This window comes from Perognathus longimembris, chromosome 19 (genome assembly GCF_023159225.1).
Source record: "Perognathus longimembris pacificus isolate PPM17 chromosome 19, ASM2315922v1, whole genome shotgun sequence".
Lineage (NCBI taxonomy): Eukaryota > Metazoa > Chordata > Mammalia > Rodentia > Heteromyidae > Perognathus > Perognathus longimembris.
This window is the reverse complement of record NC_063179.1, coordinates 39,362,002-39,382,176: the sequence shown is the minus strand read 5'-3', so window position 1 is coordinate 39,382,176 and position 20,175 is coordinate 39,362,002. Positions and strand designations below refer to the sequence as shown.

The 20,175-nt window shown below is 38.5% G+C and overlaps 1 protein-coding gene across 4 annotated transcripts in view; it reads right to left on the bottom strand.

Annotated features, from left to right (window-relative positions):
* Positions 1–20,175, bottom strand: part of LOC125367692 (regulator of G protein signaling 7 binding protein) — a 93,295-nt gene that overhangs the window by 49,626 nt on the left and 23,494 nt on the right. The window contains exon 2 of one of the 4 annotated variants that reach the window (XM_048368388.1): positions 9,138–9,157. The exons of the other annotated variants lie outside the window; for them this stretch is intronic. Within the exon in view, the coding sequence (XP_048224345.1) occupies positions 9,138–9,142 (5 nt within the window). The 5' untranslated portion in view covers positions 9,143–9,157. The remainder of the gene's footprint in view (positions 1–9,137; positions 9,158–20,175) is intronic. 4 annotated transcript variants of the gene reach the window in all.

Sequence of the window (20,175 nt, the reverse complement as noted above, 5' to 3'; positions counted from 1 at the left end):
GATGTCTGCAACTTTAGAAAAGTTGTATGGGTGAGGAGCAGTGACTCACACCGAGAATCCAGGCTGCTCAGGAAGATGACTCCTGGGGAATGATGGTTCAAAGCTCCCTAGAGCTGAAAAGCCTGTGTGGTTTTATCTCCAATTAATCAGCAAAACGTTGGACTGGAAACATGGCTCAAGTAATAAGTGCCAGCCACGTACAAACAAGCTGATCAAAAGTGAGAGGACCTGAGTTCAAGCCCTGGTACCTGCACAAAAGAAAATTTAATAAAAGCTGTATGGGCTTTTGGTAAGACAGTGGGCTAAGCAGGTAAGTATTAAAATAAATTCATAGAATGAAATATTAACCTAGAGGTGGGTATTTACTTAAAGGTGGAGTATTTACATTGCACTCCAATAGTCACATGAATAAAACAACTGAGAATGTTTATGGCTGGAAGGATCAAATTCAGGAGTTTTACTTAGTATTTTCCTTATGAAATGTCTTGGCCCTGCATTGTCCTGTTCTTATATTGGGGTTGCCAAACTTCAGTGGTCCATGCATATAGTTTAAAAAAAAAAAAAACAGCAAAAATGTTTGTTATTTTGACAGTCTTGCCCTAGTGCAATGATTTGCACAGTAGTTGAAAGCAATACAACAAATACAGGATTATGAGCTCTGGAGCCAGAAAACAGATTTATGAACACTTTGGATACTTAGAATTCTGATCTGAGGAAAAGCACCTTAATTTCCCTGAGATCCAGTTTCTTCTAGTGTGAAACAGGAATAACAGTTATGCAGTGTCTCTCCAGGTTTCCTATGCAAGGATCAAATGATCTTGTGCATGGGAAAACAAAAATGAGAATTCTAAGAATTTGCTGCCGTCCGTCTTATATCAGAATGTATGTTTACTTGGCCTTGTATTTGTATAGAATCCTTAATTGAAAAGATCTGCTGCTTTTTATTTACTTACAGCTCCCAAATATGGACTTGTAGAGCTAACATGCAGGTAGACGGAGAAAAGAAAAGGTACAGATTTTGGCAATGACATATTAGCTTGCAGAGATGGAAATCAGACTGCCTGTTCTAACAGATAATGTCTAAAATTTTATTTTTGGAGTCAAGTCTGTGGTTGGGTGTGATATCAAATGACAAGGAAAGATTCAGAAAGCTAAACAGAATGAGGGAAGGGCTGGGCACTGGTGGCTCCAGGCCTGTAGTCCTAACTACTCAGGAGGCTGGGATTTGAGGATCCCAGTTCAAAGCCAACCCAGGTATAAAAGTCCATGAGACCCTTATCTCCAAGTAGCCACCAGAATTCCACAAGTAGAGCTGCGGCTCAAAGTGGCAGAGCTCTCGCCTTCAGCAAAACAGCTCAGGGACTGTGCCCAGGCCCAAGTTCAAGCTCCATGACTGATAAAAGAAAAAAAAAAAAGATGAGGGAAGGGGATAGTATCCTTGGTTTTCTCATTGGCTTTCTTTTACAGAGCAAATAGCCAGCCAGGAAAGGCACTAAAAGCTTCACCCATGGACAACTACTTCCAGGTTATCTCTTCAAATATCCTCACTGGTTCCTCTTGGATGGATTCTGCTGACCAGAATACGCCCTAATTCTATGCCACCTTCAGAGTTCACCCTTCACAGTTTCAGAAGATTTCTTAAGGCAGTCTCCTAAATCGATATTATGAATAGATATTCAGGAGCCAAAAGGGCATACATGTTTGTTCAATCAAGTTGTTATTTTAGGTTTCAAATTCTGCCGGTAATCCCAGCCAGAGTCTTTCTGCGTTCACAAACACAGCACAGATGCCAGGCACTGATTAAACAACCATACTGTTTTATAGACAATAAGCACATCTCCATAAAAAGAGGAGCTCAGTCACTTGAGAGAACAAAAGCAGAACAATTTTCAAGGTATCCATACATATGATAGTCAAGTCTCTCCCCAGGGTCTCCATTTGCTCCATATCTCCCTTCTGCGAGTTGTTATGCGCTGTGAGCTGTAGGTGGAAGCCTCCTGGCTTTTCCTAATAGAGTTTTCGCAGGTTTGCTGTTCCCAGGAAGCTTTAGAAGAGTAATTGCAGCTTTCCCCCTCACGGCACAGCGTGTCATTTCATGGGAACATATGGCTGACTCTTTGACTGGCTCTCAACCCCACATGAGCTGGGATAAACCTCTGTCCTGGAGCTATTGGGTTTCTGTCAGAAATGAAACTTGACTTGTAAAAGCAAAAGGAAGCCTGGAGTATAACTGAATTATCATTGGGTGACTACTTGGTTGCCTTTCTATGAACTGATGGGACTCAGACAGCCAGGCACCTTTTACAACTTCGGGGTTATGTTCTAGTCTCCATCTTCCCATTGCTTTTGGCCTGCCTTCTGCCAAGACCTTTGCAATATCTCCATCACACAGTGGGAAAGTTCATAATAAATAATGGTTAGCATTACCAAGTGCCTTACTCATTTTTCTCCATTTAAAAAGTTGTAATAACTGTATTACGGAAACACTGTCTAATCGTATATCATGTCTTTCTTACTGTTTTGGCCTGCTTCTGTCCTACCTATCACTCTTTGTGGTTGAGAGTCTCCATGCTCCCCTTAGATTCTCCTGACATTTTTCTCTCCATGCTGTCTGGCTGGGATTCATATGGTGCCTGCAAATATCTCTTTAAGAGTCTTGATCTTACTAGCTCTTGTAATCTGTTAAATTAACAGGGGCTGCAAGCTGGGAGAATCTGACTTGAATCTTCAAGCTGTTGCTGAGGTTAAAAAACAAACAAAACAAAAAATACCATAGATTGCACGATAAGAACTCCGCCCTTTCCCGGGCAGTGGGCTCCTTGGAAGTTCTTCATTCATGTTTGTTGACATGGACCCAAATGAACACTCAGTGCTGGGGTGGAAGATGGACAATCCCCCTCACCTGCCAGCCTGACCAGTTCCGCTGTTGGAAATGGACTTGGCTGTCTATATGCGGTGTCCTCAAAGAGGCCAGGGCAGTGGTAAGGGAAAGCAAGAGTAATATGCCTGTTTGGGGAGGGGGTACTCAAATATGGTAGTCTATGTTTCCAAAGGGAAGAAGGACTAGGAATAGCCATTTGCCTGATGTCACACAAAGCATAAGTGGTCTGTAGTCAAATAGTTATGTTTATACCTTGATTTCATTAATCAGTCATGTGACTTTGAGCAAGTTTCTTAACCTTTTAGTACCTCAAATACTGAATCAGGATAGTAATGCAGGGCTGGGAATGTGCCCTAGTGGTAGAATGCTTGCCTGGCATGCATGAAGCCCTGGGTTCAATTCCTCAGCACCACACACAGAAAAAACCAGAAGTGGCGCTGTGGCTCAAGAGGTAGAGTGCTGGCCTGCAGCAAAAAGAAGCCAAGGACAGTGCCCAGGCCCTGAGTTCAAGCCCCAGGACTGGCAAAGAAAAAAAAAAGATAGTAATGCATACGTGATACCATTATTGAAAAGATTTAAGTTACATAATGTGGTCCTATGGGAACATAGGTAACAACTATGAATGGATTTTGCTGAGACATCCTTACATTTTGGTTACGGGTTTCTCTCTTACTTATTATGGACTCAAAACAACAGTATTTATGGAGTTTCTCCTACTCAAAAAAGAGTGAATTTGGAAAAAAAAAAAAGAAGAAAATAATGACCTTTTCTAAAGCACTTACATAAGAGTTGATGAGAATTCCCATGATTATCTTATGGTATTTTTATTTGATAATAGCATATTACAAAGTCTCCTGTAAGAAAATTAAGATTTTTCTTTTTTTTTTTTTTTTTTTTTTTTTGGCCAGTCCTAGGCCGTGAACTCAGGGCCTGATCACCGTCCCTGGCTTCTTTTTGCTCAAGGCTAGCACTCTGCCACTTGAGCCACAGCGCCCCTTCTGGCCATTTTCTGTATATGTGGTGCTGGGGAATCGAACCCAGGGCCTCATGTATACGAGGCAAGCACTCTTGCCACTAGGCCATATTCCCAGCCCCGAAAATTAAGATTTTTGAACCGTGATAGGAACCTTACAGTCCTGTATTTCTTCCTTGACACAATACTGTTTTACTGCCAGTAAGTTTTCAGCTAAATGGCTCCATGGTGGAGATCAACATGATTTTTCCCCTTAATGATGCCATTAGGCGAAACGGAATGAAAAGCCTCTGCACTTCTGCCAAGAAATAGCTGTGGGGGCAGACACACATATGGGCGGGAGGAGATAGCAATTAACAAATGTTTAGGTCAGTCTCTCCAATGGGCCCGTGTCACTTTGGATTTTCCAAACAGTATAAATTATGTAAGCTCATGAGTCCTTGGCTAGGGAAGCAAAACAAAACAAGGTGAGTTTCCCCGGTAAAGGCTTTGAGGGTCAGACCACACTTTCATTATTTCTTGGCATTTGATTCAGCGTTAGCAAGATACTGGGTAATGTTTACCGCAGATTTATCATCTGTCAGACACTCTGCTAAACTTTCACATCCTATTTCATTCTCATAATGAATCTAATGAGGTAGCTGCTATCCTGATCCTCATTTTACAGATGGAGGAAAATGATGCCTAGGATAGTTTAGGAACTTGTTTAAGACTGCATCAATAGGACACTCAGGAGTAAGAATCCAATCTGCATTTATGGTTTATTAATATATACACTACACATATAAATTATACATATTAGCTATTGGTTAAATTTTAACTTCATAGAAATAGAAATGTTTGAGAATAGGAAATGCAAAGCTATAATAGTTTCTTTCAGATCATTTTGCAACATGTCACTTCAAAGTCTGCAGTTTGATCATAGAGATCCTCAAAAATCTCGACGCCTTTTAGTGTGCTTCAGAATAATCTAGGGGTTTGGTAAAGCCAAGTGATACCAGGCTGTGTCTCTAGAGTTCCCATTTCAGAGGGCCTGAGATGGGCCTTGACCATTAGATTTGTATTAAGTTCCCCACTGGTTCAGCACCCACACTTTGAGAACCATTGGGCGAGCTCGTTACAATACCCCAGGTGAACACATCAATGTTTGTGTTCAATGCTGGTACTAGAGCTTGAACTCAGGGCCTCTTGCTTGGCTTTTTCTTTTGTTTTGTTTTTGTGCTCCTGTATAACAGGAGATAAGAGTCTTATAGATTTGTCTGCACAGGCTGGCTTTTAATCTGCGATCCTCAGATCTTTGCCTTGTGAGTAGTTAGGATTACAGCAGTGAGCCACCCATGCCTAGCAATTCTTTTTTAATATGGGATAGGGTATAATCTACAACATAACATTAAATTGTGGTGTTATACATAGGAATTTCATGGTTTTTAGTTATTTGTATGAAATAGCTACTGTGAATTGCATAGATTTTACCAAATGATTAGGTACATTTACACATATTAGAATTCAAGTATTTTAGTGATATCGGAAACAGCAGCTACTCTCAATAAATTTTTTACCCATTCAGTTTTCTTTTTGCCCAATCAGTCTAAGGAAGTCCTTTTATTATACTTACAATTGAAAATTTCTTTCATTTAAAAAACCTACCCCCTTGTTTGATTCATGTAAACACCAGATAAATGCAGGCGTATTTCAAAGCTGGGAACGATCATGTGGGTGGAGTTTGTTTGGCTTTCTTTCACTTCTTCCATTACAGGTTTTCAGAGGCTTCTTCCATTATTCTCTTTCCTCTCACCTCATTCATTATTCTTGTGTATTGTCTTTGCTTTTATTTTCTATTTACTAACATCAGATAAGATATTAGGCTGAAACAGGGCGTGGCACAAGAGATACATTTAAAAGGGAATTATGGACTGGATGTCTGTTCTCTAAGGAGGTAGAGAAAGCCAGACTAAGCAAAAAGGTAGTAAAATATTTCTCATAAACAAAATAAAAACAAAAGGTCATGGGTGTAGGTCATATAAAAGCACTTGTGCAGGAAGTGGGGAACTCAGGGTTTGGGCTAGGTACATTAAAAAAGGGGGGAAGCAGCCAAAGAAAGCAGTATCCAGAGAAAGAAGCCATCATGTTACTATACCATGATAATACTAAAATTGGACTTCACAGAAACAAATGATTTGTAACGTAACATAGAACCAACTCCATCAAGTAAGAGTAGCTTGCATTAAGTGAAGAGTAGCCTCAATAAACCTCCCAGCACATTCTGAGGGAACGCAGGAAGAGAAAAATGTTTTCAGATGCTATTCAGGAAGTCGATCCAAAGCCACACCTCAGCACAAACTTGAGCAGATGGAAAGCCACGGGAGGCTCTAGGACCACAGTGACAGGCATCTCTCATGACAAGCACCCCTGAGAAGCCAAGCATTGCTCGGCAGATTATTCTGCAAAGGCTCCTGGAGAGTGTGCATTCAGGTTGCAAATCCTATTTGGTCTGCACTCCAGGGTTTGCAGGGCAAAGTTCTATACTAAGTTTAGAAATGTCTCATTTTTAAATGTTGGCTTCGTTTTGGCCTTCTTGTCTTTCAACTCATTGATTACGAACTGCCATCAATGCAAATCAACGTAAGCATAGCCATGCCCACTTTAGAAATTAGTGTGTAACTCAAAGGCCCTTAAACAGTGAGGTGATTAGTCCAGGCACGGGCGAGGGGGAGGATAGAAACAATAAGCTCCGAGGCTTTCCAGGATGCTCATTTGGAAGCAACTGGGAAAGACAGAGGCTGTATAAGGCATGTTATGGCTTACTCTACGAAAATTTCAGAGACGCACACAGTCCATAGGCCCACAGCTGATGAAATCTGCTTGAAGGATGCCAGGGCACCTCGTCAGCCGGGGCCTGCAGTCTCTGTGAAAAGGTGTAAAGACAGCTCCTGTCGGTTTTGTTCAACATAAAAATGCTGGCTGTGCTGTCCGGACTTGCTACAAAAAGCACTTGTACTTGTGGAAAAACATCACCTAGCAAGGAATCTGGAAAGGTTGGCCCAGGTAGGAAATGAAAGAACAAAAGCAAGAATTGTGGCTGACAAGGGAAGCACGATTCGGGGAAAAATGTGCTTGGGAATGCCACATTTTGCCAGAGGAAGTTTGTGCATGGTGGTGCATGGTGGTATAGCACCTAACAGAACACAGCCTCCCCCCCCCCCACCTCCTCTGCAAGGGGGGAGGTCAGCAGGAATACATTTTCATGTATTTCTAATATTACAATTTTTGTTTCTTGTATTTTTTTGTCAGTGTAGTTCCATTTTTAAAGAACATCACCTCTCTTCCAAGCTGACGACTTGAAGTCCAAGTGCCTGTGTTTGCTTAAGCTCCATTTCCAAAACATGTGCTTGTAAACTCTCCAGCGATATGCACAAGTCATTTCTCTCTGCTATGAATTATGAAACCATCTCTTTTGCAATTTAAATGTGCTGTCTAATTAAACATACAAATCTTGAAATGACTTTCTTCTCTTCCCATTTTATTTTACTTTTACTTTTTAGATACACATGACACATACGCACACACAAACATGGATTTTCTTATTTTTTAAAGTAATTTTTAAATTGTTTTTGCCAAGAACACAGTGTTCCACCAGAAGGGAGTAATGTCAAATAAAAATAATAGCAGGGATAAAAAAATAATCACATAGTCTACATGGAACCAATGGGAACACTTAGAAAACAGAGTAAAAAGTTTTAAAATAATTTTCCCAAACCTCAAGCAACACCGTATTTGTTTTGACCCTTGAAAATGAATAAATATGTTATGTCAACACTGAAAACACTTGTAGATGAAAAGTACATTATCCCTAAATCCAACTGGCTTAATAGATTTAACTATTGTAACAAATTTTCCAAATTTTAAGCATATTAATATTTCCTTTTACTTAATTAAAGTCATTTGGAGGATAGTTTGAGTGGAGAAAATTGTTTTTACTTTACTTATCATTATGTCAGAACCATTTTTCGATTCTGAATAATTTTAACATGGAGTGTGGAAAAGCAATATAAGTAGGAAATTCACAGAAGGCAACATACGCAAGTTTAGCAGATACACTAAAAATGTTCAGCCTCAATAGGTGATTGGAAAATGCACATTTCATTCAGTGAGATATAATGTCTCATGCCTATTACCTTCAAAAGCTAAAAAAACAATATGAAAACAGCCCATCATTGGGAGGCAATGGAGCAATGTGCTAATCAGTTGGAGCCTAGATTGACACAACCATGGGAAGATAGCTGGAAGGGCCAGTGGAATGGAAGTTGTGAACACCGGACAGCTCAGTTTTGTCCCTATAGACACAGCCTCCTGAGGAACAGCCTCACGCAGCAGAGTTCCTTTGCTGATAGATTTGTTTTTTTCTGTGCTGAGCAATTTGATAGCCACAAGCTTCACATGTTGAATACTTAAAGATGAGCTAATGTGTTGGGCGCCAGTGGCTCATGCCTGTCATCCTACCTACTAAAGAGGCTGAGATCTGAGGATCGTAGTTGGAAGCCAGCTCGGTCCCTGTGAGACTCTTATTTCCATTTAACCACTCAAAAAGCTGCAGTGCAGCTGGGGCTGGAGTGGCAGAGCCCAGGCCTCGAGCACAAAGAGGCTCAAGGAGAGCGCCCAGGCCCTGGGTTCAAGCCTCACAACTGACCAAAAGAAAAAGAAAGAGCTAATGCAATGAAGGAATGGAATTTCCAATTCTAATCATGTGAATTTAAATTCTAAAATATGTGTACCTATTATCTTCACAGAACTACTGGAACTGAATGTTTCCATTTTGCTATTTTACATTGTATAAAATCCTATGGCTTATTAATCATATATGTTTTATTGATAACAGCTGAATATTTTCCTATTTGACTATGTCAATCCTTTGTTTATACTTTTTGTCCCCCTTTTATTTATATTTCTATCCCCTCCCCCATTTTGCTATAAATCCCAGTCTTTTTCTTTTCTGTTTAAAAAAAAATTACTCTGACATAGTTCCTATTGATTTTATGGACTACTAAATATCTTGCTGATGTTTATTGCCTAAAAATTCAGTACAATTTTTCCCATTGCACTCATAAGCATTTTAAACTATTTCTACATTTGTACTTACACTTTCTCCTCTGAAGGTTAAAGCAACGTTAGTTAAGACAAACATGTTCAATTATATTTTTTTTAAAAGTCTACCAATGAAACAACAAAAAAGAGGGGAACACTGAATTGCATGTATGTTTTTCTAAAATGTAAGGGTTCATTTACCTCATGAGAAACAATCCCAGCTGGAATCAGGAGGACCAGGGAATCCAGTGACATAGAGTGGAGAAGAGCAGAGATTAGGTCTAGCAGGACAACAAGCAGGGACCCCCACAGATGACTTCAGATGGTCAATCAGTTTTATTTCCTGTTCTCAGATGACATTCTAACCGGAAGCCCTTGTTGCATCAGTAAACTATCTCCCAGAAGTCACAAAATTAATCCTTGCTGTCTTCCATCCTGCCTTTTATTCCTTCTTTATTTTTGACCTTGGAGATTTCTCTTAGTTTCCTGTGGACTCGGATAAACTTTTGAAAGAGTTTCTCTATATTTCATGCCTTGTATTTTTTAGGTTTACTAGAAAAGAAGACATGAGTTACCTCACCCAGTCATAAGCTCTAGAGTTTAGACAGTGTCAATATGGTTTTTTTTTTAAAAAAAAATTAATTAACTGTACAAAGGAATTGCCATTCATAATATTTTAAAGATGAGGAAAGTGAGATGGGACTAACTCCTAGGGGTCAGAGACAAGTTTTAAAGCCATGTTTGGAACCCTGACTTGAAGGCTCTTTCATCATGCTAGTCACCGGGGACAAACGAGACCAGAACAGTGCCAGCTGCCATTTTGAAGAAGGAAAAGGAGTACAGCAGAAAAAAACAAAAGACATAAAGAAGTACTACACCTTCAAATAATATTAAATCATCTGAAAGATGAAACATAACCACAAAATAAGACAGGCTAGAAAACAAGAATATCAGATGGTTAAACAGGGCTGACATTAGACTATTATAAGTTACTGATATGAATCCAACACTGCTTCTATCAGCAAAACCATTATTTAAGAAGAAAAAAGGATAATCCTGAGGATGTATTTTATTTTGAGCAATAGAACATCATGAAAAATACCCAGCTTTTGGTTTTACTAAGCACTTACAACTGTAACTATACATTACACAGTTTTGTAATTGTACACTTACAATTATAATTGTATAATTTACAATTATAAATTGTCAAAACAGAATCAAAAGTTTCTAAATTGTCCGAAACACTGAACAAACACCCTGAAAAGAAAATAAGCATGACTACACTACAAAACAAAACAACAACATCAACAATACAACAAACAAACAAAACCTAATCTAAAATCAGATTCAGGCATTAGAGGTTGTTGGCACAGAGAAGAAATTTTCCAGATATTGTTGTATCAAGTGAAAGAATTAAGTTAACTTAAAATGAAAAAAATGTGAGGTTTATTGGTTCATTGTTATTCTAACTTTTGTTTTCTAAATACAAAAAATTATTGAGAAATTAGTACAGAGAAATAAATAAAATAAAGTAGAAGAAACAATCCTAAGAATACCATAAGATACATTGTACTTGGAAGAAAATGTCAGCGTATCATTAGGAAATAATATAAATTTAAGAGTGAATGCATTTCAGAAAGATAGGCAGAAAATACTTTGGGCTTTGGAAGAATAATCAGAATTAATAACAGAGAAGGATAACCATTTCTTAAAAAGAAAAATATTTTCTGAAAGGTACATTTTAAAATATCGTTTTGGACACTATTAAAAGGTAAACTTTTCTGGACTGTTTACTTTAGAACACATGATTCACATCTTGTGATCATGAAAAGACATTTAATTGTTTGAAGGAATTCAGTTTAGAATGTGTCTAGAAAAATAGAGAAAAAAGAATTCTGCAGGTAATAAATACACATTTTAAGTTTTCAGTATGTTGACTTAAAGACACACAGATCCAGATTTGAACCCAAATACTAATCAGATATTAAACATGTACTTGCTCACCTAGCCTGGTTCTAACTTTGGGATAGAGGCAAACTTAATGTGGGAATGACTGGTGAACAAATATGCTTTGAAAAGAAACTGTGTATAAATAGGATAATACCTAATTGAAATACCTGAAAAGGTCATCCAAACATTTAGAAATAAGAAATATTTTTGCATTTCTTACTACTAAAGAACATAAGCTATATACCAGACACTAAATTAATATTAATAACTGCTTAACACATAGGCAGAGTACAGAAAGATGTAATACTGCAATGAGGTGCATAAAAATGTAATTGTTGTTGGTTGACCTATGAAAGATCAGGTCAGAAGCTGCATGGAAAAATCCTTTTGGTTTTATTAGTTAGGTGCTGGCCTGAAATACATGTTTTTCTGAGCATTTGGGATCTAAAAAAGAATCGAAGAACATTCTGTTGTTGTGCTTTAAGAATGCTTCTATTGAGTGCGGTGTCACTGAGTTGCCAGAAGGGGGCACACGTTTTAACAAGAGCATCAAACAAAGCCAACTACAAGGGATGTAATGACTTCCATTCCTGGGGCAGGGGTGGGGGTCGGGCTAGGGATGGAGAGGAAATCTGTTCTGTCAACACTTCATTTGGAAAACTGATGATATAATTTTATTCCAGCTTAAACGTTTTAGAAAATACTTTAAAATACTTTAGACCACCTCATGTTTAATGTCTAAAACTACATTTGTTCTACAAAGCAAGTTATGTTCTATGCTATAGGTAGAACATTCTACCCAGTTCTCACCATTCATTTATTAAAGCCCTAAATAATTTCGTGGACCTATTTCATTTTGTTAGTTTTCTATTCTTCATAGGAAGGGATGTAATATGTATTACTTTTTAATTTTTAAAACAAGTTTTCCCATATTCCAATTAAGTAACATCTTGTTTTGGGGTAAGATCTTCTTTTTAATTCTTTAAAATATCTCTAAGCCGTTATACAAAGGAGTTGCCATTTAACAACGCAGCTTGTGAACACAATGCAACTCCATCAATGTCATCCCTTTCAACACTCCCATCCACGACTCCCCGTCCCTTCCCTCATTCTTCTTAATTGTGTAGGATATACATCCAATTCTTATGCAGCTTCTTTTCACATTGTTTCTGGCATTCCAAACTTCGAACCAGATTAGGTTCCCAACAGCATGTGTGATACCTCACAAAGTTGATTAGTATTTTGGGTTCAATTCTGGAACTGGATCTTCATTCAATCATTTTGGAAACTTAAACTGTATGTGTATTTCTTGTCTACATTATTTTCTTTACTTTTCAAGGTGAATTCCCTCTAATACTCAATTCAGTGTCTTTTGATGATCACAAAATGTTACTTATGTGCTTTAAGGAAAACAGTCTAGAAAAGTTTCTCCCTTAAATAGCGTTGTCCAAAACCAATACCAGCCCGGAACCAATTCCATGAGGCCTATCGGATTATGCAGGTGGAGGAGCCCTGGCCTCAGGAGATCAGTGCACTGAGAAGAAGGGACTCAGAAGAACTTGTTCCTTCTCTGTGAACTCTGGGAAGACACTAAGAATCTGTCCCCCCTGCACCGTGGATAGGAGCTCTCTCACAACTCAGCCATGCTAGTATTCTGATGTTGGGCTTATAGGTTTCAGAGCTGTGGAAAAAAAAGTAAGTTTATGCTTTTTTAGCACTTAGACTAGGATGTTTTATGTTGGCAGCCAAAGTAGTCTATCCCGTTTTATTAAAAAGGGAGAACTCTATTCATGTCAGTGTCATAAGGGAAGATAAAGTCTGTAAAAAGGCACAGTTCAATAGAAGCTAAAGAGAATATGACAGATAAATGTAATACCTGACCTAGAAGAGACTGTTCTAGAAAGGAGGAGCATAAAGGGTAGCATTATTCAGCTCAAAAAAAAAAAAAAAAAACCAACCCAGAAGATAGAAGATTGGACGATGATTGTTTGTTCAAGTACATTTATGAAGTTAGTAATTGTACTGCTTATGTAAGAGACTGTTCTTATTCTTTTCTTTTGGCCAGTCCTGGGGCTTGGACTCAGGGCCTGAGCACTGTCCCTGGCTTCTTTTGCTCAAGGTTAGCACTCTGCCACTTGAGTCCCAGGCTATTTCCTATTCTAATTCTTAGGAAATACAAATATTTGATCATGAAGGACCATGCTGTATGCAAATTACCTTCAGGTGATTCAGAAAATGATCATAGATATAATAATTCTTTTGAAAAGTGAACAGGATAAAATATTTATAATAGGTAAATAATGTTAACAATAAGTATTTGTAATCTTCATATTTCTTTGTAAATCTTTGTATTTTGGCAACAATTTTATAAGCCTGAAATAAAATAGCCAGTCTTGGGGCTTGAGCTCAAGACCTGGTGCTATCTCAGAGCTTCTTTTGCTCAAGAATAACATTCTACCACTTGAGTCACAGCTCCACTTCTGGCTTTTTTTGGTAGTTTATTGAAGATAAGAGTTTCACAGACTTTTCTAACAAGGTTTGCTTCCAACCACAGTCCTCAGATCTCAGCCTCCCAGGTAATTAGGATTGCAGGTGTGAGTCACATTCTTCAGTCAGGTGTCTGAGTAAAATGGGTTTTAAAGAAAAATGTCAAGAAATTAAAAATTAGTAAGAATCATTTTGTTTTGAAGTTCAATATCGTTTTTAATTGTAAATAATTTAAAATCGATTTTTAAAGTCAGGATTTAAATTTCCTTCAGGGGAGAGTTTAGTAAAAGTGTACTTTAAAAAACTTAAAGGAGTCGTAATTGTCCTGGTTCATATGAAGCACTTCATAGAAAACTGCTCAGAATAAATAGCTCTTGAGTGCCCATGGGAAGGTCAGGAGGCCACACTCCTTTGATAGAAATGAATCAGCTCATTAGTGTGGCCTACTCTACGTTTCGCTAGAAAAGAGACCAGACTTGTTTCAAAGGCTTTGTAGCATTTTGTGGAGCCACATGGGAAAATCTTTCATATTTACTAAAGATTTAAACTAGACAGACATAAAGCTACAATCAAGTTTGGTTCTGAATACTTCTCTATGTGGCAAAATTAAGTGTAAAGTATGCTAGTCTTAAAAAAATATAATCTCAGTGCTGGTTGGTGGCTCATATCTATAATCCCAGCTACTTAAGAGGCTGTGATCAGATGTTGTGACAGAGACTCTATCAAAAGAAAGAAAGACTGTGAATCAAAATATAAAATGATCTGGTTTTACCTTATTCTATCGTAATATTTTCGTGTGTGTGTGTGTGAGAGAGAGAGAGAAAGAGAGAGAGAGAGAGAGAGAGAGAGAGAGAGAGAGAGAGAGAGAGAGAGAGAGAGAGAGAGAGAGAATGTCCTGGGGCTTGAACTGGGGGCCTGGGCCCTGCCCCTGTGCCCAAGGCTAGTGCTCCAGCACTTGAGCCACAGCTCTACTTACAGCTTTTTAAATGTTTGTTTGTACTTAATTGGAGATAAGAGCCTCACAGACTTTCCAGCCTGGGCTGACTTTGAACCTTGATCCTCAGGTCTCAGGCTTCTGAGTAGTTAGAATTACAGGTGTGAGCCATTGGCACCTGGCTCTATTTCATTATTTTCTCCAGTAAGACTCACTAGTGTTCTTCAAAGCGGAGTCTTTAACCTTGATCACAGTACGTCATGATTTCAAATATCTCTCATTAAATTGAAAATGAGAAAAGGAAACTGAGCCACTATCTCTAAACTTACCATGTACACAGAATGTAAATTGGAATAAATGTTTCAGTGAGGAATTTCTTCAGCCTAGTAACTAACTTGTCTCTTGGCAGTATACTTAATGGCAAAACTGACTATATAGTCATAAGTTGGAATGAGACTTTTCTGGTCATTCTATCATAAGTTAGCTACCTCTAAAGGAGAATTAAATAATGGCTTTCTCTTAAAACATCTTGAATTATGTTTGTACATTTTAAATATTAGATTTGGTTTAGTGAAGGGCAATAGGCAATGATGGGAAATACTTAAGGAAGAAGACTTTGAAATTTTTAGAAGTACCGACTGAGAAGCTGTAGCTTATAAACTCACACCAATCTAACTTTTGAAGAATGTGCTCATCAGAAAGCTGAAATTAAAGAGGTAATGCCATGCTTATGGGAGAAGACACTCCATACATTAATATTGGGAGTACAAATGACACAATTCTTTTTGAAAACCTGGCTGTATTTACTTAAGCTAATTATATACCTACCCAATAATCCAGCAATTTACTCCTTAGATATGTTACCTACGAGGACTGAAAAATCTATGTCCACCATATATGTATATATATATAAGATATATATCACACAATATACCTATAGACACACTACACATGGACACAATACATATACAGATAGACACAATATTTCTAGTAGCTCTATTCATAATAGCCCTAAACTGGAGGCAATCAAATGTCATTTAATAAGAAACTCTTACACATTCACATAATGAAAATTTCAGTGATAAAGGGAAAGAAAAATCCCTACAGCTACTTGCAACACATGGAAGAATCTTGCAAGTACACCAAAGGATTTCATTTGCATAGAGTTTATGAGACAGTAAAACTAACCTCTGGTAATGGGAATCAACAGTACTTATTTTCCTCTTGGGAGTAAAGTTGACCGGGAGAGATACGGGAAGCCTTCTGTGTGCTTGAAGTGCCTTCAGCTTGATCTGAGTGGTATTTACACAGATGCATATCATACAGGAATTAAATGATGTGTATACTTAGATTAGTGCAGGAACTCACTTTAGTGTATGTATATTCTGTTTCAGCAGATACAAGATTCTACTGCTGGTTTTAGCCTCTTGAAAGTGGAATTCAAGCTTCTTCCTTTGTCACTTCCCAGCACTTTCCTATCGCTGTCCTTCCATTTACAAAGGTCCTTCAACGACATCTTTCTAACCTCCAATCTTGCCTCTAACACTGTGCTCTTTCCTCCCAAAACAGTCTGTTCCTAGATCCTTGATAGCCTAATGATCAAATTTAATGAAAAATGTAAGTTACTTTATCAACCTGTCTGGAGCATTTCATACTCTTGAACTCTTCCTCCTCCTAGATACTCTCCTTGAAACTCTGTCCCTCTTGGTTTCACTCCTATCTTTGAGAGTAGTACTTCTTATTCCCTGGTGCTGGTTCTTCTATCTGTTCTTGATCCTCCAGTTTCTGTCCTAGTGCTTGTCACTACACATCACCCATCTCAACCATTCCTGTTACTTCCATCAATTTTTGTAATATTTGCTTCCATCCAGATCATTTGCCTGAACTCTAGACCTAGTTACCAAGCATCTCCCCCCTTGACTTCCCAAGCATACTCCTAACCTGGAATTACTGTCCTGTCCCTACATCGTCTCTTCTTGTCTGTCTCCCCTCAAGGAATGACATCCCATTCCCTCACATTACCAAGACAGAACTTTCTGAGGCATTCTTCAATTATTCTTTCCATGGGTGCTTTAGATGGTTGGATTCTATCTCCAGAATGATACTTAATTTCCTTTGCCTTGCTCTCTTCTTTCTTTTTTTAATTTTTGGCTTGCTTCTTTCTTACTACAGTGATAGGGCTCAGGCTGTCATCATTGCCTCCACAAATCACACCAACACCCTCTCCCTACTCATTTTCCCCTGCCCTGAATAACCTGAGAACACATTGTATTTTGATTATATTATTCCTTTGCTTAGAAGCTCTTCCATGGAGCTGGGTACCAGTGGCTCATGCCAGAAATCCTAGCTACTCAGGAGGCTGAGATCCAAGGATCATGGTTTGAAGCCAGCCTGAACAGGAAAGTCTATAAGACATTTATCTCCACTAAAACTACCAAAAAAGCAGGAAGTAGAGCTGTCGTTCAAGTGGTAGAACACTAGCCTTGAGCAAAAAGAAGCCCAGAAACAGCACCCATGGACTGGCATTCAAAGAAAACAAAGCAACAACACCTACAACAACAACAACAACAAACCTTTCCGTGGTTCCCCATGGCCCTGAGGCTAAGAGCCAACTCCTGAATACATCTTGCAGAATGGTCATGACTTCCCTCTCCAGCAGAGGAGTCAGCAACCTGTTTCTTCTGTGCTGATCACTACACAATAGCTTTACATTAAAATGACCTCCATTTCTCAAATGTGCCACAATCTCTTTCCTTCTAAGGAAGCTATTCTCTTCTGGTTGCTACACTTTTCTCAACTTCTTTTTTCCTTCTTACCAGCTCCTATCCATTTAGTAAGTTTCATCTTAGATGATCTTAGATGTCTACAACATTGTCTGTGGGAAATCCTTTCTCAGATCGGTGTCAATCTTATGAGATCCCAGTGTACAATGTATACAATCCCTCGGGTGACATGTATCGCGCTGAATTATTGCTGCCTTCCTGTTTGTCTTTCCACCCCCACCTCCCCATCTATATCTCCCTGATAATGCCATGAACAGAAATATAAATAATATAATCTTGTTTCTCTGGCAGATTTCTTAGAGATCTTTCTTACATGTCCACATTTTCACCTCCACCATTTTCACGTCCAGACGCCAGTGTTTTGTGAAATATTTCTTGTAACCCTAGTTTGGGCTCTAAAATGATGATTATTTTCTGATATAGTGGGACTTCCTCAGTAGGCTACTACTTTTATACCAATGCTTATTATATAAAGGAAAAAGAAAATGCATAATTTAGAGTTCTCAAAGCTTTTGAATATTTTTCACCCTTTGCTGACTGTATCAGGACATGCTTTACTGAAAAAATAGTTTGTTCTCTTGCATATAGCAGGTATGTTCTAAACATCTGAATTTAAATATGAACTATGAGTGCTTTAGCACTTACAACATAGGGATCTATCTCCTCGGATGGTTCAAAAGTCCCTAAATTTGGTATTAATGTGTCTGCTTCCACATAGAGGAAAATAGGTGGAATAGAAGAAAGGATTTTCCCCTAATACTGATGATTCAAAGCGTTGTGGGGGGACCAAAGGAGATGGTACATAAGGAAGAAACAAGTTACCATGTCTTTAATAACTTTGAACTTATCTTTTGAGTTTTTGTTGTGCTAAGGATCACACCCAGAGTATTGTGCAGGTTAGGCAATTTCTCTAACACTAATCTATGCACATGTATACCCTTACACATATATAATGTATATTAGTATATATATATATGTTTTCATTCCTCTCATGAAGACATTGTGTCATAAAAAGGTAGTAAATCAAGATGTAGAACTTGTTTTATTCAATTTTGTGCTGGGGGCAACACAAAAAGATACAAAAGAAACTCATGCATGTTTTCTTGTACTGAAAGTCAGTGATGTCCACGTGCACAGAAAAGAGCCAGCAGTGTCTTGAGACTTCCTCCTAGCTACTAGGAAAGTGTGATTGACTTCAATGGAGCTCCTTGTAAATGTACTCATGGAATTTACTAGTGGAAAGATACCAAAGAGTCCTGATCTAAAATAATGATTTTTTGGCAGCACAGACCCAGTCTGTCTAGACTGTATATTGTAAATAAACTTGTGGTTTATGTCTTTATGGGGCATGTCTGTCTGGAGATTGAAAGATGGCTATGTAAGCATTTTCTGTCTAACTGAAAAAGCATAAAACTGAGAACCTCAAAAACAAAATGGAATTTTTTTTAGAACAACATGTTCACATGAATTGTTCAGAACTCAGCTGTTAACTCTGAAGGGAAAATATATCTGAATGCAATTTGAGAAAGTGAGTTTTAGAAAGCTCTGTCTGATAGACTTGGGCTCCCTGAGAAAGAAATATGTCCTTTGTGTTAGGTTTTTTTTTTTTTTTGTCATTCTCTATGCATTATTAGTAATGTATGGAGTTGGCTAAGAAGTATAATGGTCAGGAGGCTATTTTGAACTTTCAACTATATGGCCAAAGTAACCAGAGATTAAAGAAACAAAAAGGTGATAACTGCAGAATATTAGGAGAGAGAAAAAGATGTAGAAGGATAGATAGAGAGAGAGCCCTTGTGTTCTTCCTCTAATGCTAATTGGGCAAACATTCACAATTGCCTTAACCTTGAAAGTGCTGTCAGGACTATTTAATCTCCTTTATGCTATGGAGAAGCATGATGATCTAGCTCAGCTAAAAGCCACATGAAATTATTCAAATTTTAAGTAAGAATGAATAGGAATGTGAGGAGGCCTTCCTTTATTCTCTTTAAGATGAAAGCTACTTTGGAAAGCCTTTCCTAATGGTTCATAAACTTCATTTTTTTTCTTTACAGGCATTTTTAAGGGACCATATATTTTTCTTTTTTTTTATTGTAATGGTTAGATGAGGAGGTAGAGTTACTCATGCGTGGGGTGAACCCAGAGCTAATTTTATTCCAAGCATTCAATCATGTTTCTGGTTGTCGTAAACCCAAACTGGATGCACGGAATACGTGTCATTTGGGTTGGGATCTAGCATGTACATGCAGCCACTTGTGTTCTGACAAGCAAATTGTGCCCATTGTAATAAATCTGTTGGTTCGGAAGTCTAAGTCAGGATAAGGAATTAGTAACTGTGCCTCTAGGGACAGCAAAATGCAGTGCTCATGCCAATAGCTGTGGTCCTCAATTTTGTGCCTATCATGGTCTCTTTAACTCCACAATCTGGGTTTCTGTCCCAGCCTGCACTGGTCGCTCATGTCAAGGCGAACACAAACCTCTCATAAGTCCTCATCTTACGTGACATTTTGACAGCATTTGCACCACTGTCACACCGGATACACTGTCTCTTACCTTCCTGGGCTCTGTAGCTCCGTATCCCGGTCCCCTCTTCAGTCAGTCTCCTTTCCTCAGTCTTTCTCTTTCTCCTAAACTTTAAATACTTCTGTGCTCAGCCCTGAGCTGGCTTCCATTTCCTGTCTACGTTATCTTCCTCAACAAACTCACCAAGTCACAAACTTTTAAATACCACGTCCGTAACAATGTCTTCCAAATTTAAATTTATAGCCCTGACCTTTCCTCCGAGCTCCAGAGTTGTCCTAATGGACATTCGTTCCTAATGGATATTAATGGATGCCTAAAGACACCTCTGCGTTATTACATTGAAACCCAGGCTTTGGATTTTTGCTCTCGCTGCCCCTGTTTCTCCCAAGTGCACCTCACCTGGACCTTCCTGTTTTGTGGCGTGGCACCCTTGTGGAGTCAGTTGCTCAGGCCAAATCAAAGGACTCCTTTTCACTCTGCCCTGTCTCCCATCTTCCTCATCCCTCGTCCAACCTTCAACCCTTCTGGAACTCCCGTTGCCCTTGCCTTTATAACAATATCT